The sequence below is a fragment of the Ursus americanus genome, chromosome 8 (assembly GCF_024610735.1).
Source record: "Ursus americanus isolate L20-20 chromosome 8, mUrsAme1.1.p, whole genome shotgun sequence".
Lineage (NCBI taxonomy): Eukaryota > Metazoa > Chordata > Mammalia > Carnivora > Ursidae > Ursus > Ursus americanus.
Window position 1 is genome coordinate 77,233,867 of NC_142134.1, and position 22,325 is coordinate 77,256,191.

General features: G+C 48.3%; 1 protein-coding gene across 2 annotated transcripts; it reads right to left on the reverse strand.

Annotated features, from left to right (window-relative positions):
- Positions 1–799: 799 nt before the first annotated feature.
- TMEM128 (transmembrane protein 128) lies at positions 800–10,929 on the reverse strand. Of its 2 annotated transcripts, none has more exons than XM_045771374.2 (5): positions 10,770–10,929; positions 9,156–9,297; positions 5,236–5,394; positions 2,482–2,590; positions 800–1,121 (listed from the first exon to the last, which is right to left on the reverse strand). In XM_045771374.2, the coding sequence occupies exons 1-4, from the start codon at positions 10,864–10,866 to the stop codon at positions 2,491–2,493; spliced, it is 498 nt and encodes a 165-aa protein (XP_045627330.2). In that variant the 5' UTR covers positions 10,867–10,929; the 3' UTR covers positions 800–1,121; positions 2,482–2,490. The 2 variants fall into 2 exon arrangements, with proteins under 2 accessions (XP_045627330.2, XP_045627331.2); XM_045771375.2 differs by having other exon boundaries at positions 854–1,121; positions 9,156–9,294; positions 10,770–10,907.
- Positions 10,930–22,325: the final 11,396 nt, after the last annotated feature.

Below are 22,325 nucleotides of genomic sequence, written 5' to 3' on the forward strand. Positions count from 1 at the left end.
TGCTCACTGATCATGCCCGCCGTTTTCCCATTCCTGATCCTGGATCTACTTGGTCTTTCATTCTTTCCATTACCATGAATGGAGTGCATGCCTACTGTGTACCAGAAACCTACTGTGTACCAGGCACTGTAACAGGTGTTTTGTAAACATTATTCCTATTATCCACACGCTACAAAACAGATATCGTTCCCACTTCACAGCTGGAGAAAGATTACTACTCAAGGTCCGGTACTGGTAGGTACAGGGTGGGATCCAGGCCAGACACAGGTGGTGACTGAATCCCCCCATCAGCAGAAGTCCCGTTCGAGGGGGTGGGGTGACGCCTCCGATGTTTGGGTTTAACTTGAACATATTTGCATCTGAAAGTGTGAACAGGGTCTTCCTGAGGTCTTCGAAGAGCAGAGTAGACTCTAAGAAGCCCTATTCCTTTAGTTAACTCCAAGTGCTAATAGCTAAAAACAAACTTTCCAAATCTGTAGTAAGAAAACCCACAATAAAGTTATAAAAATATTTTATTTAAACATTAAGGAAAAAATTATACATACTTAAAAATGATTAAAAGTGCTTATGTTAAACAAATGCTAGAAACCCAGTAATTTACACATGATAAAATCTAAAGCGACAGGAACACATAAAATGCTTTTAATTGGTCCTCTCACCTAACAGGACTATTATAAAAATGAGATATATAGTAATTGCTGAAGCTGGGTTAAAGGCACAGGACACGATCATTCCTTCATATACACCCAGTGATCGTACACAAGCAAAGAGTGAACAGTTCATCTGCAATTTTGGGAGGACATCATGTACCTATGATGAAACGCTGCTTAAATATTTACACCCATACTTTCTTCAATGATTCAAACAGACTAACACTGCAAACTAATTACTTCTACTTTGAACAGAATATTTCTATTTTGAATTTGAACAATCCAGTAATTATTAAGAATAGGCAAATGAGCTCAAATTTATTCTGATTCCAACCAGACTGCAAAGTTATAATTTTTCCCAGGAAACCACTCACTCTCTAGACGCAAAAGCACACTGTAGCATTTCCATTACATCTGCGGTGCTTCCCGCCGGCTGGAGGTGGAAGTGATCACAGGGATACGCTCTAAAACCTGAAAGGAAACGAGCACTGATAGCCTACGGGAGACATTCTATCTTTAGCTGCTGGATCTGTCGTTAGCAGCACAGTTTACCCCCATGCCCACATCTCTGGCCCTCTGTTACCAGATACAAATCCACGGCAGCGGGAAGTTAAAACTGAACAGCCAAAAACATAAGGACATCAGGGGGAAGGGGAGAGGCGGGACACGTGGCCAGGTGAGGTGATGTCTCGTGGAGACACACCTCAAGCGGGACAGAGGCCAGGTGGCCTCAGACACAGCACAGCGTGTGGAGGGGACACTGCACCCCAGTCCCCAGCGTGGTCACGGCCATGCCAGCGCCGACTTGCAGCCTGGCCATGATGACACGTCTGTTTTTCCTTTACGTGGATATAGTGACTCTCCTTTAAAACGCCAAAGGGAGGGCGCCTGGGTGGGTCAGCCGGTGGCGGGCCTGCCTTCGGCCCAGGTCATGATCCTGGGGTCCTGGGACTGAGCCCCGCACCAGGCTCCACGCTCAGCAGGAAGCCTGCTTCTCCCTCTGCCTGCTGCTCCTCCCACTAGTGCGCTCTCTCTCTCTCTCAAATAAATAAAATCTTTAAAAAGAGAAAATAAAACTCCAAAGGAAGCACGTGCTGTTAGCAGAAACCAGTTTTCTTTAGCACCCCAATCATTTACTTAGTGTATACTGACTTTTACTTCTCTGGGCCTTTTTTCACGCCTGTAAACTGAGGCACCAAGTACATCTCCTCCAGGCCCTGAAGTAAGCAACGTGAAGGGACGGGCTGCCTTGGTCTTTTTCACCGTGTCCCTCAGCACGTAGAGGGAGTGCTCTGAGGACATGTTTGTGTGATAAACGGGGCGTCTGATACTCGACAAACAGACCCCACCATGTAACGCAGCGGGCCCAGGGGGGCAGTTGTCGGTGGGGAGAAAGAAATTCTATAAGGAACATGGGAGGAAAAGGCTGACGTGCCATCCGTTAGGAAGCCGCCAGAACAGTCAGAGTGGATTAGAGCGCCTGTCCTTCCTACGTTGCCGTCCTGTCAGAGCAATCTAGCCCGCCGTCACGTGTGTATCAGCTGGCGAAGCCGGCCTCAGGAGAAAATGCTCTACTGTGTGAACCTCTCTACACTGGCAGGTGTGAATACTGTCTTGGTGACATCTCTGAGGGGCGGGGCCTTATCTAAGCAGCAGTCGTGCAGAACGACAGTATGCAAAAGGGAAGGGGTCTCAGTCCCTTTTATCTCAGAGCTCAGTGAATGAACAGGTGCTAAGCAGTCTGCTAGTGCTGGGCTGCCACCTGAAAACCGTCGTAAAAGACACTGTTCCAATGAGTTCAATAGCAGAAATCCCAGTCCAGAGCTCCTACCTTTAGAAATCATCCAAGGAGTGAGATAAGCATCACAACGCCCATAAACTGGGTAAACAACACGAGCGGGGTGAGGACGGACCACACGTGCCACAGAGCAACGTTGAAGCTGAAAAGGACAAACGCACATGGTTAGCCTCTCCGGCTGCATTCTACGCACACGTCCCGAGGTGGGATCTAGATGGAGGGAACCCACTCCTTCCTCAGCTGGGGAAAGTTCACTTAGCCAGCAATTTTCTATGCAGGTCCTGTTTCTCGGAGATGTGACTGAGCCCATACTGGAAATGTCACAAACTCTCCCAAAAGCCTGGAACTGGAACCGCTGACGGTCCTCCCGCAGAGCTGCCCAAGAGGAACCCGAGGGTCTAAAAGTCAGTGTCTTGCGATGGAGCAGAAACGACAATGGCTACAGCCTGCTTTTCCGATCCACACGCCATCAAACGATCATGGTCAAAACAGTTTCAATTTTTTATTAGAAACAGAATGAGGGGCGCCTGGGTGGCTCAGTCATTAAGCGTCTGCCTTCGGCTCAGGGCGTGATCCCAGCATTCTGGGATCGAGCCCCACATGAGGCTCCTCCGCTGGGAGCCTGCTTCTTCCTCTCCCACTCCCCCTGCCTGTGTTCCCTCTCTCGCTGGCTGTCTCTCTCTGTCAAATAAATAAATAAAATCTTTAAAAAAAAAAAAAGAAAAAGAAAGAAACAGAATGAAAAAAGTAATCACTTATAAGTTGCTATTAAATTTCCTACTGAGGGGCACCCGGGCGGCTCTGTTGGTGAAGTGTCTGCCTTCGGTCCAGGGATTGAGCCCCATGCCTGGCTCCCTGCTCAGTGGGGAGCCTGCTTCTCCCTCTCCCCGCCCCCACCACTTGTGCTCTCTCTTGTTACCTCTCTCTCTCTAATAAATAAAATCTTAAAAAAAAAAAACATTAAAAAAATTTCCTATTGAGAAAAACACTATTCTCCTGTCACCAAGGCAAGAATGAGACAGCTTCTAAGTGCAAATGATTTTTATGGACTGAATTTGTAGAAGCAAAAGTTAATTAGTGAAAACTATAGTCAGTTAAATTAAGATTTTAATGTGTAAGAGTTTGACAAACAGAACTTTAAACAGCCATAATCCCACTGTTCTAAAAACTAACATTTCCGGGGGGATCTTACTCTTCTAATATAAAAGAGCACACCTGTCCACCCACGTCACTGGAGGGTTAGTCATGTCCACATCACAAGGTAATACGTGTCAATGCCCTTAAACTTCAACTACAGAAAATTCATCATAAAAAACATGCATTTAAACTGAACGTGCACGAAAGTATATGGTTTTTCCAAAATCAAAATTCAATTAACACAGAAAGAGGAAAAAAGCTACAGGGATATACACAACATATAAAGAGTAGTTTTTCTCTCCGCCTGGCAGGATCATGGTGATTTATTTCCTTTGTGTTTTTCTGTAATAGATTTTTCTTTCGTAAGCAAGTATACTTTTATACACATTAAAAAAAATCAATGTTTTTCATCGAATAACTATGAAAAAGGAGGACACTATGGTGTTTTTATAGCAGCAAAACAGTAAGAACAACTCTAAATCCAACAAGAGAGCGGGTTAAAGAAATCCTGGTTATGTCTCTGTAATGGTAACTATGTAACAATTCAAAACAATAAGGCACATCTGTACGGACCCAGATGGAAGAATTAGCAACTATACGGCTCCATTAAAAAAAAATGAACGGTCACTTTGGAAAAGCGGTGGCGTATTTACTGAAACTGGGGTGTGTACAACCTGTAAGGCAGCAACTTCGCCTCTAGAGACGTGTACGTACACGTGTGAGCAGACGCACACCCAACACACGTGTGCACGTGCGCATGAGAGTCCTGTTCCACAATGTTAACAGCACCCTTAGTAACACCAAGCTGGAAACAGTCCAAATGCCATCGACAGTAGAGTCGATAAAGGGGGATTCTGCGACAGGCCAGAGTGCCACCCCGCAGCGAGCAGCCGTGATACACGATGCAGAGCCAACATGACATGGGCTGAGACGGGCCGAGACTGAGACACACGGCAGGAGCCAAAGTGCGGCTTTGCACACACCCCACAAAGCCCCGTCCAAACCACAACTGCGCTCATGGAGACATGGTTTCTTTCCCGATACAGGAAAGACGGCAGCTTTCCATTTGTTTCTGAAGTTTTGAGCGTGAGAGTAATAAACAGCACACGTAATATTGTGTGTAAACAGCCAAAGGTAAAAGAATACACAATATATGAATCCATTTCTATAAAGTTCAAAAACAGACAAAACAAAAATAGAGTATCCAAGAGATGCAAAAGAAATCAAGTCCCACACAGATCAGGGCAGTGTCTGTCCCTGGGCAGGAAGGACGGCGCCTGGGGAGGAAGCGGGGGGACAGAAAGGGATTCCGGGACTGGCTCGTTCTCCCTCTTGACCTGAGTGGGCTTTCGCCAACGCATCTCTTAACTTGTTCAACTGTAAAATTTAGGTTTTTCCACTTTCTGTGTGTATTAGATTTCACAGTGAAAATGACTGAAAAAGCAAAATGCAGACTATATGCGGCACGTCACCATTTGTGTATTAAATCGCTAAATACGTAAAGAAAGATCCTACTGGAAAGGGACTCCTAGACCAGCAATGACAGGAGGCCATTTTCCCGTTACTCCTTTCCTTTAAGTTTTGTACCACATACATGACCACCGATCAGACACCGTTTTATTCTTGTGAGTCACTTCAAAGTCAACTTACCAAATCCCGGCCGCAATAAAAGTAGCAGTCGTAACGGGTATCAGGGTGGGATACCTGACGTCGTAATCCTCAATCCCACGGCACCACTCCAGGTAGAGGATGCAGTAACACGCAATCGACAGGCTGACGAGCAGCAGGGCACCGCCCACGGCAAACCAGCTGCAGAGACAAAAGTGACAGCGGGGTTGACAGCACTTAGCAAGGCAGCACGTGTCTTAAACCTTTTCAGGGACAGTCTAACAGATTGGACGGAGAGTAGCAGCTGGGCAAGGGGCCCGGAGGGAGCCCAGCTCCTGAGTCCCAGCTTTCAGCAGGCGTCTATCTACCGGGAGGCGGGGTGAGACAGGAGGCGGCCAGCACGCGCAGCAGGAAGAAAGTGCAGATTTAAACACGCGTGTGCTGCTCACCACGCAAAGCACAAGGGAGCTCACGGCGACGCATCTGCTTTCACGATGCGGGAGGGACAGGAGTTTTCTGTCTCTTTCTGCGGATTTGAGTGTGAGAGTAAGAAACAGGGACTGTGAACTCCTGCAAGTCAAGGAGGGCTTCTGGGAATACTGACCATCAATTTGGAAGACGGTTTCTTCAAACTGCCTCTCCCAACAGGTTTCTCGGGGAGACACACCCATTTGGAGAAGAGCTCCAACCCTCCGAGGGGCAGTGGCTTTTTCTCACTTCTCATTCTACCCAAGAGCAACTCTGCGTGTGAGGGCAGCCTCCTCAACCTCTGCTGGTCAGGGGAGGAGGCCAGATTTGGGGAACGAAGCCCTTTTCCCGTCTCCTAATGTCCCCATTATCTTTCACTTCTCCGTGGGGACGAGAGAGGGGGTGCCTGGAACAGTCAAGTCACACAGGCAGTGAGTGTACTTCCAACCGTGGCAAGGTTCCAGACTCCTCTAAGGCATTTTATGACGCTGGGTTCTGGGATTAATGATGAGAAGCGGGAGAGCACAGCCTTTCCCATCAGCTGGTCTGGGTTTGGATCTCAGCTGCAGCAGGACTCGCTTGGTGGCTCTGGGCAAAGTACTTAACCTCACGGAGCTTTGGAAACGTTACCAGGACTCATGGAATAGCTGTGAGAATCACACAGTCGCTCAGAAAAGTGCTTCCCACACAGTTAACGCCCAGCGGCAATCATCACTATTCCACTGAGGTTACCCGTGAAGAAAAATATTTCTATGTTCCTCTTAAAGAGGTCTTCAAAGACCTCTTTTCGGCTAGAGTGTGCATTCTCAACAGGGGCGACGTTGCCCCTCAAGTGAGGAAGTAATCTTACTCTTTCTGCTTCATGCAGAGATTCATGGAGTACGTAAGGGGCAATCGGGAACAACACGGCTTGTAGAGGCTCCTTAGGAGATGCTAACGAAGGCTGAGGAACACTGTTAATCTGTGACCTCCTTGCTTGGTCAGGATCCTCCTGTTCGTCCACTTTTAACTTCATACGGAATCCTAGCACGGCCACGGGGTCCCGATATGGCAGAGGATGGAACCTGCCTGAACTGAAATGACACTGCTAGTCAGCGGCCCTCAGCCCTGGCTGAGCAAGAGTCCCTGCACCATTCCCAGAGGAAGCTAACTCGCCCCAGTCTCCCAGGTTCCAGCTTGGTGGGTCTGAAGAAGAGCCCGGGCATCTGGAATGGTAATTTTCATTGTAGTTTTAATCAGCTCCTCAGTTCCTACACACAACCGGCAGTTTCCTAAAAACTGGGTTTCCAAAGCATCGTGATGTTTCACTTTAATGTCGACCTGTCTCTCCCATCTTTGAACACACAATCTTACATAGATTTAATTAATTAAATCTTGCATAGATTTAATTTTTTTTTTAAAGAGAGAGAAAGCATATGCAAGCTGGGGCAGTGGTGTGTGGGAAGGGGGAGCAAAGAGAATCTTAAGCAGGCTCCATGCTCAGCACACAGCCCGACGCAGGACTCGATCTTAACAACCCTGAGACCATGACCTGAGCCGAAAGAGTCAGACTCAACCGACTGAGCCATCCAGGCGCCCCTAACCTTGCATAGATTTAAAGAACCCTAATGCCTCAAACTTCTGAACTTGGGCTAAAAGCTGGGCAAGAAATAAGCAATGACCTCTGCTATCAGAGGAATAACCATCTGCAAGAAAGCAGATCGCGGCGCGCACTCTCTCTTGGGTACTGCTCTCATCCCACGGCTGCTCCAACTCCCCACTGCTTACTGAGGCCCTCGGCAAGAATCCAGCGCTACTCAAAACCCTCAGCCTTTGAGTATCCGTTCAGGTCTTTTTGCTCTAAGGGGACACTTTTTTGAGGCCAGGACTGCAACTTCTACTTCCTTCTCCTGCTCCAAGGCCTGGCTCCGGATTCCAAGTCCTGGCTCTGCCACATGATCGCGTGTGCTCCTGGGCATTCGACTTACTCCTGCTGGTGCCCCCAGCACCTTTTACGTGTAACCAATTATCCCTTACCTCACCAGATTCCTAAACTAGTGAGAATACTTAATGTAAGGAGACAAAGACGTAAATCCTGTGCATAAACTCACACAGCACACACCACATGACGGGTTTATCTGGCCTGGCCCAGAAGGGACTGGTGAGGGGCTAGAAATGTGCCTTATTCATCACCGTCACCACAGCTGAACACATCTCGGCTCTCATGACATATGTGAATAACAGAGACAGCGGCCATTGCTAGTGTGCAAAGTAACCACTATCTCTTGGCCAGGTTCTAAACCAGCTGAGAGACACAAACAAGTCAGGCTGATGAGGTCGACTGTCCGCTTTTTTTTTTTACTGACAGAGCTACGGGAAGATGGCTCTGGTGACCAGACACACCTGTCAGGCTCCAAGCTGTGAAAACCTAGAGACCCTCGCATGTCGGGGCTGCCCCCAGAAATCATGGCAGAGAAAAGCAGATGCCCATGTGCTTCCCACGGGCAGCTGGCTCCTAAGAAAGAGGGTGCTGAGAGACCCATGTCTGGTTCTTCAACTCAAACTCAGCCAGGGAAGGAGCAAGAAGGGCAAAGGGCAGGAAGATGGGAGTGTTTAAGGAAAGTACCAGCTCATGGGAATGAGGAGAGAACAAGCTTCTTCCCTCCAACAGTTTAAATAAAGTCCCACATGCCTCCTTTCTCCTGACTGCATGCGTCTCCTGGCTCTCCCTCCAGCAGTCACTGCTCTTCCTGAAGACCACTGAAGAGAAGATAACATGGGATCAAACAGTCCTACCCACACCCTTCTAGCCCCGCTGCTCCTTGTCAAGAACTGTGCTCGCATCCTATGCAAACCACCCCCTCCCGATGCCAGCTCCAACGCTCATCAACAGCTCCCCCTCTTTGTTCGGCTAAGGGGGGGGGGCCTCCAAAACACTCTCCCATGTTCAGTGAGGACTCAGGTCTGATTTACAACCTTGTCCCCCATGACAGCTCCTGAGATTATACCAAAGAAATCCCAATCCTCCTGAATGACTGACGATTCGACATCAGCTCCCAACTCCTCCCTCGAGTGACACAAACTCTAACTCAGTCACTTTCCGCAGTTACCTTGTTAGCTGTCACCACTGTCTGCCAACAAGCTCGGAGACTCTGCTCTCGCCCACCACAGTCCTCACCCTCTCCTCCCAGTGCTTCTGAGCTTTATCTTCAGAAAGACAGCCAGGGAGAATCTTTCTTCTTCCATCTTCTACAAATGGATTAGGTTCTTAAATTCACTACCTTTGCCATCCTACAACACACCTGTGCTGAAAGGCACACTGAAGTACTTTCCAGGCTCAACCGTCCTGCTGTACGTGTCCGAAGCACACACTCTCTTATTCACCTTTGTATCACTAGTACCTCCAACACGTGCCTGGCAGGAGTAAGAGCTTTTAAGCAAAATTCAACTGACAAAACAGAACATGAAAAATAAGAGGACGGTGCTTAGCTTATGAAGCAATAAAGTTTTCTCACCTACTAGTGTGAAAGTTTTCTTTAATGGTTTTAAAGAAATCAACGTAGTAGGTCACAACAATAGATGCCAGAATCCAGAATCCAGAATGGATATTAAGTCTTGGAAGAGGTTTCTCCTTTTTTTCAACAGCTGTAGAGGCTTCTGCAAATAAGGGAGAATTTAACTTATCAAGTTACCATAAATTTATGAGGAAACAGAACACCTATTTTAAGCCGGTAAAATAATTTCCTGGAGCTTTCCAAAAACTCTCCAATCAGAGTACCAATTTCTTCTGTACAACCACCCAAATAAGTTTATATATGCAGAAATAATTAATAGGCAACTGCCATAAAACATGTTCAATATAGGCAACTTTTTACCTATAGATGAATTTTAAAATCAAATTTACAATTATCATCTTTTGGAAAGAATGACACCATCTGGTGGTGTAAAATTTTAGTATTATGTTTCATATATTGCCTAGGAAAGCAGTCTTGTTAATTAAGAACAATGCAGACAGCACAAAATGGACTTGTAATTTCCCCCAAAATACTACTTTTAACTACGTATTTTAATTATTGCAAATGAACACAACCTTTTGAGGCAGCTCAAAAGTGGCAAGAGCACACGGGAGGTCTAGTCTTGGCACAGTACTGTCTAGAAGGTGATGGACAAATCAAGTTTCTTCCATTTGAGACCCAATCTGAAAGGAAAGGTGGCTGGGGTTGGGTCTGATGAGTTATCTCTAACAAGTTCCCCAGATGACTGTCATGCCCTCTCTCTCAGTTCTTATGAGAACCACTGGAACACATCTGAGGTCCCCAACCTTTAGCAAACTATCAGAAGCCCCAGGAGGCGTATTCATAATACAAATTCCAGGAGATAGCCTCAAAATTTATAAATACACATGCCTGAGCACGATGTTTTCTGTTTATTTTTAAAAGGGTAATAAATGCACATGATTTACAACATACGGGCAGAAAGATCTAAAATAAAATCTCCTTCTCCTATCCTTAACGCTAGGTTTTCAACCAAGCAATTACCAATATCAACTTCTATGAATTCTTCCATAGTCTATGCATTTACAGGTGAACACATAGGACACGTTACCAGGTTTGTACCCAAATGGTGGCATACCATCCTTTGTCCTGCGCCTCCCTTTGAAAATTATTCGCACTGGTTAAAAAGAAAAAAGTCTGCCTGCTGTGTCAAGTATGAATACAACCAAATGTATTTAACCAGCTCTCTGTTGATGGGCAATTAGATGTTTTCAGTCGTTCGCTATTACAAGCAATGCTGAGGTTTGGTATGAGTATGATTTTTTGGTAGATTCTTAGAAATACAATCGGATGATATTTTTATTTTAATGGATATTACCAAACAGGTGTTAAACCAGCTTTCCTGGGAATCCTGAAGCGCAGCTGGGATGAAGATGCGCGGGGCTACTCGATCACTAGGAATCTTATGAAGCTAAATACCCGACTTGCAAAACTACTCGGCAAGCCTTGAAAAACGAAACCCGATCCCTCCTGTCAGGGCAGGGCTGCGGGAGGCCCGCGGAGCCGGCCGTTTCCGGGCACCTCGACTCCGGCCACCTCGGCGCGGCTCGGGGCGCGCCCGGGGGAGCGCCTCACCCGGCCCGGCGTAGCCCTCGCTGTCCAGCGGGGCCTCGGTGTCCGGCGGGAACAGGTATCGCCGCCGGAGCTGCTCCCGGGCTCGCGGAGCATCCATCTTGGCACTGCCCAGAAACGCGACGGAAGTGACGCAACCACAGGAACTTCCGCCATCGCATCCCCGACAGAGGTGTCTGCTACTGTGAGGGGTGGGGATTATGTGGTCTTCGCGGTTTTAGTTGGCGAGCATCTAGGCTGGGGTTGGCTTCGCAACCTCCAAGTTCGACCTTGCAAACATGATTTGAATTTCAAAACACTGATCCTGCCCCCGCCGAAGATATCCCAAGTGGATTCGGACCTACGGAAGCCCAGAGGGACCAAGTTTACCAATGCCGCAGACTGCCTGCCAGGCTAAGCGGCGCCGCCTCTTTCCCTCGGCTTTTTGTGGCCAGAGCCTCCTCTGAGTCCCCTGTGCCCAAAGCATCTTAGCACCCCGGTTTCTTTTCTGGTCCTCCTTTTCAGGAGTCTCCCAGCTAGACTTAAAGGGCCAAAAGCAGCCCCAGGAGAAGGAAAGGCCAGCGGGCCAGTTCTTGGAGCCTGCTGCCCAGCCTCGGGCGGGGGCCCCTTCGGCTTGGATGGGCTTGGGCAAGAGATAAACCTCTCTGGGCCTGTATCGTCCTCGGCACCACGGGGGTTATACCTGCCTATGCCATGGATCTGTTGTGGGGTTTAAGTGGGGAGCATCCCTGTGTGGTTCATGTTAGCCCCCTCCTTCTGACTCGTGAGAAATTGCTCCCGCCAGAAACGTGGGAGCCAAATTTGTACTTGCCCAGAGAACTGCAGATTCCCATCGCGCTCATCAACCAGAAAAGACTGGGTCACTAATTCACAAGCTTTCCTCCATCAGTAGTCCTGTTTATTACTCTCCTACCCCTCCCTACGCATCACGTGTTGAGAAATTTTGTGCTTAACCATTGAAACATGATTACTGAGCACCTGCTGTTTGCTGGGCACTGTTAGGCACCGTGCTCGGCAATGGAGATAAAGATGAATAAGTCATGATGTTGCGGTTGAGGGGCTCCTGGACCAAAGATGACCGCAGAGACCTACTACAGTGTCGTGCAGTGTTTATAAATGTACAGAAGCGTTTTTATTAATTCAGGCAGCATTTTCTGAGCAGCTGTATCCTGCTGGGGACAGAGATGAGTTAGAATCTAGTGGAGGAGTCGATTTCAATACAGAGCCATAATAGAAATACTGTATGTGGGGTTCTGGGGGCACCAAATAAAGGGCAGTGTGCTCTGCCGGGAGTGTGGGCAGCAGGGAGAGTGGCTTGAGGTGGATTGAATACAGGGGTGGATAGCCCAGAAAACCACCCAGGAAGTAACATTTGAATTAGTAGGCACTCTGTTATCTCCTATATGTCGTGAATATTTGCAGAAGAGATGTAATAAATATTCAGGAGAAGAATGTCAAGTTTCTGCTGGTTGGCTTCTGTTATTCCTTCAGCCTTTCTAGCAAACTCGTAGGAGCAAAGGATGTAACAGCTGGGCAGATCATATGGCCTTTCTACACAATACTTCCTTTTTTGTTTGGTTTTGTTTTTTCTTCTTCTTTTCAGACTCCTCAAGAACCAGGGTTCATCAATTCAAAGCCAGCTGAGGTCTTTGCCCTCCCCTCTTTTCTCTCTTGTACAGGGTTAGAAGCCTTGTCAACAGGAAGTGAATTCCTCCTATCAAATACAGTCTTCTGTTGATTGTCTCCTTGCGAAAAGGTCAGTGCTGGGTCTCCCTTGTAACTGAATATTCCCCGGAGCATCACAGCGATTCCAGGGTTTCCATAGGTAGTATGTTCAGGTCAGATCCGGTTTCCCCTTTGATGGTTTCAGGGTCTTTGTATTTGGATCTGAAATCCTTTCAGCCTTTTTCCCCTGATATTTTTAATGGCACTACTCACACACCATATCGATGATACTTAAAAGCAGATTGGAAAAGGTCCAGTATTTAATGACCACATCTTCATTGCTGGGGCCAGGTAAATAAGTTCTTAACTGTGTGTTCTGTGTACCTTAATAGATACCCGATATCAGATTGCTACCAACCGAGGGATTTTATTTTCAATGTCAATTACTTATGGGGAAACATGAAATTGACGATGACCTTTGCTGGGTCTCCGTAGCAACTTGGTTATGTCTGATGTGTTTATAGACTTGAATCCTGGTTCCATCATGATGGGTCCTTGGGCAAGGTATTTTATTGTTCTAAGTATCAGTGTCCGCATCTGTGCCACAGTAGGTACCAGAGTGATGATAAATGTGTACCGATTCCTTAGCCTAGTGCCTGGCATGTGGTATGTGTTCAAGAAGGTAGTTACTAGTCTCTGCTACTTACTTAGCCTTCCAGATCCTGCTCACCTCCTGATCAGTTATTCCCTTCTCCTTGGGCTCCAGAAAGGATTCTTGTTGTGATTTTCCTTCTGCCTGTGCTCTCCCACCTGATGGTGGGCAACAACCATATCTTAGTAGCTCCCCAGTGCCTTGCAAACACCTGGCACGTAGCAGGAATTTCATTACCCGGTTTTCACCTTGACCCTTGGTCACAGTTAACTGGCCTTCACAGTTAACTGGATGTGAACATACATCCCTTTTTCTGAGAAGCTACTTTTCCTCCTCTCTTTAGTAGTCCTGCAGAGTTCTCATGAGACTGACCCTGTCCTAGGGGAGGACAGCAGACCCAAACCAGACCTGACAGTCCCTGGGACTTGGGCTGGGGCTGTTGGGAAGAACTCCTTTGTTGTTATGATAAGTTGTGAGGTCAATGTGGTCTTACGGCTGCCACCGTGGAGGACCATGGAGGATGCCTACCTAGGAAGGAAGCTCAGATGCAAGCCAAGCATTGTTGGTAGCATTGTTTCAATTCCTGACTCCAGCCAAGCGCTGATTAACCTGGTTAAGAACACGAGCTCTGGAGCCTGCTGCCTGGCTGACTGGCATTACTAATTCTGCCATGACTGGCTATTTCAATAGTGGCCAAGCCACCTATCTACTCTTCTGCCTTGGTTTCCTCACTTGCAAAATGGGTTAAGAATAGCAACTACCTCACAGGATTGGGTAAAGATCAAAAGTATTAATACATGCAAAGTGCTTAAAATAGCATCTGACCCAGAGAAAGCTCTCGATAAGTCTTACCCATCATTATTAAAATCCATTGCTGAGACATCACTGATTTCTGAGCCAAAAAAACCAAAAACCATTTTTAAAAAAAGTAATTCCACTTAAGTGGTTTTGTGTTACCTGCCACCCTGAGTCCAGACCAGTGCAGCTCTGTCTTCCCTCTGTGCCATGTAGCGGTTGCACTGGGCCCAGCTCGACGGTGAGCATCTCCAGGAACGAGGTCAGACATGCAGAGCTCTGAAGAAAGCGCCTGGCCTATGGGAAGCGGTCAGTAAATATTCGTTTGTGTCACTCGTGATACCACCCTTCATTCCGAAAAGAAAGCCAGTTTAAAAAAACAAAAAAAGTCTTTTAATTATACAAGCAATGCAATGAAGTACAGTTCTCTCTGCTCAACTCCGTTTCCCTGATTAAAGCTGTAGAATTGGGATCGCTACATAAAAAGACATGAACGTTTTGAAGGCTTTTGATCAGTACTTTGGAAACAACTCCGGAATGGGCAGACTGGGCCACTTCGCCCTCCCACCAGCAGCAGGCAAGAGAAACCGTCTTCAACATTAGCACCAACAACTGACTTGATCATTTTGGTAAATTTTTCCTAAGCAATAATGGGAGAGGAGTGTTTCTACCATTTTATTTATTTTTTATTTAAGAGCTATTTATTTTAGAGACAGAGCGTGCAAATGGGGCATGGGGCAGAGGGCGAGGGAGAAAGAATCTCATGCAGACTCCGTGATGAATGCAGAGCCCGACACGGGGCTCGATCTCACAACCCTGAGATCACAACCTGAGCCGAAATCAAGAGTCGGACGCTTAATCGACTGAGCCACCCAAACACCCCGTTTCTGCCATTTTAATTTTCTTTTCTTTCTTGACAGTTTTTTTTTCACATATTGTCTATTTGTATTCATTTTCCTTTGGGGATTTTCATCCTTTGCTTGTTTTTATGGGTCAGAGATGCCTTTGAATATTAGATCTGTGGTCATTGTGCTTTTGTCACTTTACTGTTTCTCTCTTAAGTTTGGTCACGTTCATACCTGTGTTTAATTTAGTTTTGTGTTTCTTCACTTGTCAGCTTGCGGTGAAGGCAGAGTTGGGACGAGCCTGCCGGCTGGAGTGTAGGTGGAAAATCCTGGCAGGTGGGAAGTGCTCAGTCACTTAGGGGATGTACCGCATGATAACTCTACCTGAACCCTCTTCAAGATGGACCTGGTCGTGCCCTGCCTGTTTGTCAGGCAACTGGCTGTACCAAGAGAAGTTTTTTAGTTAACCACAACTAAAGCCAACGCTAACCAGCCTAAGGAAAGCAGTAATGACAACCACAACCACCACCATTATCATCATCAAATACATGTGCAATTTGTTTTTCAAAGAAGCTTATTGGAATTCCTCTGAAGTATTTTACAAGATTGAAAGAAAACTAGGATTTTAACCAAGTCTGAGTGAGGATAGCTCCAGGAGTGCCCGCATGACTCGGCTCTGAGGACGCTGTGTGTCTGTAGCAGATGGGTGTGTGTCTGCGGTCACCCTCTGGCCATTACCACTTCAGCGCACGCCGGCTTCCGGTCCTCGGCCTCTGTGTCACTTTGGGGTTTTCTCTGGTCGCATCCTTCTGCAGCGTGAGAGATGGAATGCTCACACCAGGGAAATCAGTGTGAGGCCAGAGCCCTGCTGCCCAGCATAAGAGCAGCCCCCCGGGGAACCGCTAAGGACAGGCAGCGTGCTGTGTTCTGGGGTAGGGTGTTGGGGAGAAGAGCGGAGAAGCTTCCTGCAGGCTGCCAGTATGTCAGGCAGCAAGGAGGTGCTCATCTCAACCAAAAGATCAGGACAGGGAAAGGACAGTCCCTAAAGCTTGAAGGAGATGGAGGGGGTAGGGGCAGGGACTGGCCTGGAATGAGAGGCCAGGGGGGCATCCTATGAAGGTATCCCCAAGGACTCCTAAAATTTCTGGCTCTGTGGCCAATTTGGGAGCGATGTGTGGGTCCATTGTGTTCTGTGGAAGGACAATCTCTTGTTTTCATTGCTCACATTAAATTGAGAGCCACTATGAGGCTTGCAAACCTGGAAAGTAGAGGTGTGTCCCAGCTGACCGCCCTCCCAGAAGCCCAGAGTCCTCCAGGCCGTTAATGCCAGTCTCGTCCTTGACATGATCCAAGTCATTCGGTGCCCAGACCTGGGCCTGTTAATGGTGTGCACGTGATGCAATAAAACAAGTTCATTTTATTCCCTTAAGAAAACCCCCATATTTTTAATACTATATCCTACCTCGTATTATCTCTCGTGCATTTCCACTAAGTAGAGAAACTTAAAACCCTATTTTAGCCATTTCCTGAAAGCTTAATTAGAAGAAGGGATACAGGCTAAATACAGTACATAAATTGCCTAAAACCGAAAAGGGCTGTGTGATCACATGACCCATTGTGAAAACCGCTTGGAAATCCCTGGCCTGGACATTTGTTTAAAAAGCGTCACGTGGAATGTCTTTGTAACAATGATCTAAACCATCAATGCTAAGAAGAGCCAGGTGGAAACAAGGAGGGGGGTCCTGACCAAAGGAAAATTTGATCAGGAGAAAAAAGCTATGATACCGAGGAGACAACAGAGTTCACATCCTGTTCTGCTACCCCTGACGTGACCCGAGGCAAGTTGCTTCAGCTCTCTGCATCATCCACAGAATGGGTGCATTACACCCCCGTCCTAGATTCGTTGAAAGATTTGTGAGATGTACAGATACAAAGGGCTTAGCACTGTGCCCTATGTATAGGAAGACTCCATAAAGGGACCCACTGTCATTGGAGAAGTGGCGTCTAGGCAGTGGGGAAAGGCAGCCTGGGAGTGGCATGTGGTCAATACCAGTGCAGCAGTGGCAGGTCCCAGCAGCACAGCCTTGAATGGTTGAGGCTGGTGGCCTTCCTGTAGGAAGAGGTCAGGCTATGGAGAGGCAGGAGGATGGATGCTGATGGAAACAGTGGCCGTCTTTGACCAGCACCTTACCTGGAGGGACTAATCCTCACAGCAACCACGTGAGGTAGTCACCAGCATGACTCCCGTTCTATACACAGGGAAACTGAGGTACACGCCTTTTTTATTCTGGGATCTGAGGAAGCTTAACTTTAGTCCCTTGATAGAAGGATTCAATGATCTGTTTGGTAGATTCATTGTAATTGAGGAGTACATACCTTATGTGTCAGAGCCGAAAGGCCCCTCAGCGCCCGGGGCCTTGGCCCACTGCCTCACAGCTTGTGAAGTGGAGCGTGGACGTGGACCCAGGCAGGTTTGGCGTCAGAGCCTAAGCTCTGAGCTGCCACGCTAAGCTGGCTCTGATCACTCAGAGCGTCCCAGGACAAGCTGTAGAAAAGTCAGAGTGCCCAGAGCTCATCCTTGCCGAATGCTGGCTCCGCAGTGCTGGACCGCTTCATTCATTCCGCTGGACACCAGCAAGGGAGTGTGTGGTGACCTGATTGCCCCTTTCCCGCCCAGACCCATGGCAGACATTGCTAAGCAATCACGGCATTTCTTACCCTTCCTAAGCACCAGGGTAGGGCCTCCAAATCCCGAAGACCACCAGAAAATCACCACCAGCTGACTAGCGTTAATAGGTCAGATAAAATCTAGTTGCTGTACCTTAAGGCATGCCAGACGACAGCACAGAAGTGCAAGGTGGGGAGTGCGTTCATGCCAGCCAGAATCTGCCCGTCATTCCGCAGGACGCCCCACACGTGAGCACCGGCGCGCTGGAAGTCACAGAAGCAACTATGCAAACCGAGCCGGAGGGACATCGTCCTGCCGACCTCGGGAAAATGAAGGCAGTACAGGGCTGTACTGGAGGGTGAATCCTCGCTCGCAGAGGGTCTGTTGGACTCTGCACCCTCCTTGGGCATCACCCCAATACCATGACCACAACTCCGGAGGAAACCTCACGTTTTAAAAACAGAACAAGGGGGAAACAATCCCAGCCTCCTGAGATTAGCGGTGGAGAGCAGAGTCCCCGTTCGCGAGGCCACATCTCTAATCACAGCACCAGGGCTCTGACGAGCCTGCAAGGAGGCCTGGCTTCAGGGACGGACACGGCCAGGCACAGAGAGCCCTCGAGATCACTGCCTGCCATCATGACAATGATTTGGAACCACCGGCTCCCCTTAACCCACGATTCTCAAACTCGTTCAAATACTGCTCAACTACTGAATAGTATCAAAAACCACTCCCAGATGGTAGAATGTCGCGTGTGTTTGTGGAATGTCATGAAATATGGATAAATTAAGTGCACAATGACCCAGTGCTATCAAAGTTTACGGCCACTCTCATAGACCCTGAGCTAGAATTGCATGCGTGGTGACAAATGCCAAGAGGCTGATGGTTTTTTAGGCACGGACTCTTTAACATGGAGAAAGTTCTGTTACCTTGACTTTTTTTGTGTGAAACCTAGAAGAGGGATTGCCGTTCCAATTTTAGCTATAAAATAGCTCTCTGTTCAGGCTCGGCTTGGTCAGAGCAGGGCTACCCTATAACATTACCATTAGTACCCCGATGCAGACCTGATGCCCTGTCCCAGGAGCAGTGCTGTTGGAAAACTACCAGTAGAGGCGAGGCTTTACCCACCTTTGATCTACAGCGGGGAAATCTAATATATGGACCACCACAGGCCTCCCAACACAAGTCGGCCTGAGGTCACTGGGAAGGCAGAACAGCAAAGGTCGTGTTTCAGCAGCTCACAATACCCGCTCTGTGGCCAAACAAAGGCCTGACCTTCCGAGCTGTGTCTGACCTTTCAACTCTGACATCTGTATTTACTCAGCAATTACAGCTTAAACTACCAAAGGGGCAGTTCAATCATTTATATCAAAGGGAATAAATTAGACCTTCCCTGGATCCCATCACAAAAAAAGCTGGATGAGTCTTTGCACTCAAAACAAAGAAACTTCTCTTTTCACCAGTGCACACAACTGCTTTGTACCCAAGACAGAAAGTTAGAAGGGAAGTCTGAGCCCAAATTACAGAAGTTCGAAAATCTAGCACGTGAGCTGAGCGAGATCCTGAGTTTCTTTAAATGCTGAAAGGACAGTGGTAGAGGATCAACGAAGATGTCGTCCTTTCAGAGGGGGATTGCTGTGCTGGTTCAACAGCACTCAAGGCAACTCTGCTGTGAAAACATGGAGACAGCATTTCCTGCAGCTCGATAATCTAGCGCTGACCCCCAGTGACTCGACGGCATCGAGTAGCAGAGCTATTTTGAGAGGACAGACACAGAGGTGGAAATCAAGAAGCACTAAATTTCAGTGCACTTTCGGGCAAAACAAACTCACCTGCTCTCACGCACTGACGTTGGCCCTATAAACTGGTGAGAAGGCTCTGGAAAACTGTTGGGCTGCATCTCTTATAGTTGAAATGCGGCCAACGACTGTCATCCCGCTCCTGGGCACACTCTCCACAGAAAGGGAAAGTACCTGCACCAGGAGCCTCGCAGAGGACGCTGGGAACAGCCGAGAGTGTCGTCAGCAGGAAGTGGGATCAATGCTGGGCATCCGTAAAGACCGTGCACACTCCTGCTACAGAGAATGTGGTGAGTCTCACAGAATGTTGAGCGAAGGAGACCAGACACGAAAGGGCACATGCAGTAGGATTACCATTGACGTGAAGTTCAAACCAGGCCTCACGGATCCAGGCCGCAGAAGGGAGGCCATGGCTGCGTCTTCGACTTGGGTGGTCATGGCACAGCTGTGTGCACTTGGAGAAGTTCATTGAGCCGTCTGTGTGGGTGTTTCTACCTTTCTATACTGATGCTTCCGCAGAGAGCGTACATTAAAAATTTAACTCATCGAGGTTTGTTGGGCAGTTTTACGATTGCATCCGTGTCCTGGAGAATGTTGACACGCGGACTATCAGCTAGAGCGAGCGCTCCTTCAGAATCGACGTGGAGTTGCTCATTTTCCCGAGGCCACACTGGCTGGTTCCGGCCACCTGGGCTTTTCCGGCTGCGGGCCAGTGGCTTGGAGAGCCGCACGCTGGAACGAGCCAGGGGCCTGGAGGGTGTGGCCCGGCGCCGGAGCCTCAGACAAGTGGTGGTGAACCCTGCAGCCTGTGCAGCCTTCGTGTCCTCGAAGCGGAAATATTTGCAGACAGCTGTGTGCAACGTTTTAATTCTACTCTGTCTACCCCAGGAGCCAATAAGGCAGACAAAGCCCCCGGAATCAGGGAGGATGCGTAACCTGCCCAGGGGGGGCCCTCAGCTAGTGACATAAAGTCGGATTCCACACGCGTCCCACTCCAGCACATGGAGCCCTGTGGAGAGCACATCACCTCATGCTGCCTCCCACGGGGGTGGGGGTGGAGGTCCGGAGGTGACGGTGCAGAGTCAGGAGGAGGAGAAAGACGGCCTAATACAGCAAGTGGGTGAGAAACCCCTTCCAACAATCAGTCCAGGGGGCTTTGAATGACCCAAGACCCTCCACCCCCACCCCAGACCCACATCCAGTAGACCAGTACAACCAGTACACCCCCACGCCGTGTTCCTGGGCTGCTTCGAGGTGCTTCTCTCCCTTTCCCTAGAGACAGCGTGGAGCCCGGCCCAGGGAGGGCGATCTGGTATCACCTCGTTAGTCCTTGTGACTTACTCAGTTTCAGTGGCGAGAGGGCTCAGTAACCCAGGGCTGCTGGAGGATTCAGGTCCAAACGTGTTTGTAAGGAAAAGCAAAAATCAGTGCGCGCAAGACAGTTTCCCAACAGAATCTCTTTCGATGTGAAATCCCACTACGGGCTTGGGGTGTGATCCGTCTTCTGACACTGAGCGTGGCAAGCTCTCTCACGTGTACCCACTCTTCTGTCAAAATCCAGCTTTCCGGAATGAGGACAAAGATGAATTACACAGCCCACCTCTCGTCCTTGTGTGATTTAGGAATCCACGTAAAGGTACACTTTCAGTACCTAGTGAATGAGAACTAGAACGTGCCCTCTGGGGCGCCTGGGTGGCACAGCGGTTAAGCGTCTGCCTTCGGCTCAGGGCGTGATCCCGGTGTTGTGGGATCGAGCCCCACATCAGGCTCCTCCGCTATGAGCCTGCTTCTTCCTCTCCCACTCCCTCTGCTTGTGTTCCCTCTCTCGCTGGCTGTCTCTATCTCTGTCGAATAAATAAAAAATCTTAAAAAAAAAAAAAAAGAACGTGCCCTCTGTGGCGCACTGCGTAGAAGGGAAACTCAGAAGGCCTATGTTAGCCATTTCTTGAAAGCTGAATTGGAAGAAGGGATAAAAGCTGAAGAGATGCTAAGCTCTAGTAACCACACAGTACAGGGAAATAAATAGAATACGCTTTTCTCTTAGATGAATATAATAATTGATGTCCAGTTTCCTTCCAATAACGCAGGGGGTTACAATCGTAGGAGTGCGATGGTGGGTCTGTATCTAGGCATAGGTCATAGGTCAGCAACGTACAGGTATCTACTTTGTGCTGGAGTCCGGGTTTCTCACTGAGACAGAAAAGAATAACACCTGCCAGGAGGATCGGTTTTCAGTGGAATAAAGAAGTAAGATGCACTGTCCATAGCTTTCACTAATGGAGACGCATTGGATAGAACGTCCGATCTCTGAAAACTTGCCTCCCTCAACTGCAGAAGTGCTATCCAAAAAAACAACAATCTTATCAAGGATGTGCTTTCTCCCCGCACCCCCCAATTCCGAGAAATCTATTTTAGAAAAGAGAGGTAATTACAGGCTAGTGAGATTCTCAGATTCTTTTTTTTAAGATTTTATTTATTTATTTGAGAGAGAGAGTATGAGCAGGGGTGGGGAAGAGGCATATGGAGGGAGAGGCAGACTTCCCACTGAGCAGGGGGCCTGATGCCCCGCTGGATCCCAGGACCCTGAGATCAGGACCTGAGTCGAAGGCAGACGCTTAACCGACTGAGCCACCCCGGGGCCCCTCAAAGTAAACTGTTTTAATAGGATCCGGGCAGCTCAAGTTGTAACTCTGAAAGAGCAATGGTATGTTTAGAAAGATGAGAGCTTTTCAAAGATGGTCATTAAAGTCTGCAGGCCTGTAAAAATGCTATTGACCTCGACTTTTATGAGCTTATTCTCACAAGCATCCTGCGAGGCGGGTTTCAACAGAGGACTAGGAAGCAGGGTCCTTGAAAGCCTCTTTCCTCAGAGGGGTCATCTTCCTGCACCACAGGGGCAGGGTTTGATTTTGGAAAATCACGCAGGGTTCTCCACATTAATTTTGTTATTTTTAAACTTTCTCCACCTCGGTGTCCCTGTGCCAGCAGCTGCTGCGTGCTTTGGCTTCTGTGTCGGCCCACGTCCAGCTGAGCTGACTAGTTGTGCAGAGGGAGGGGCAGCCCTGGGTTCAGTCCTGCTTGGCCTCCCTGTGCTGAGCCGATTTCCTCATCGACTGCAAGGTGCCTAGTGTGCCT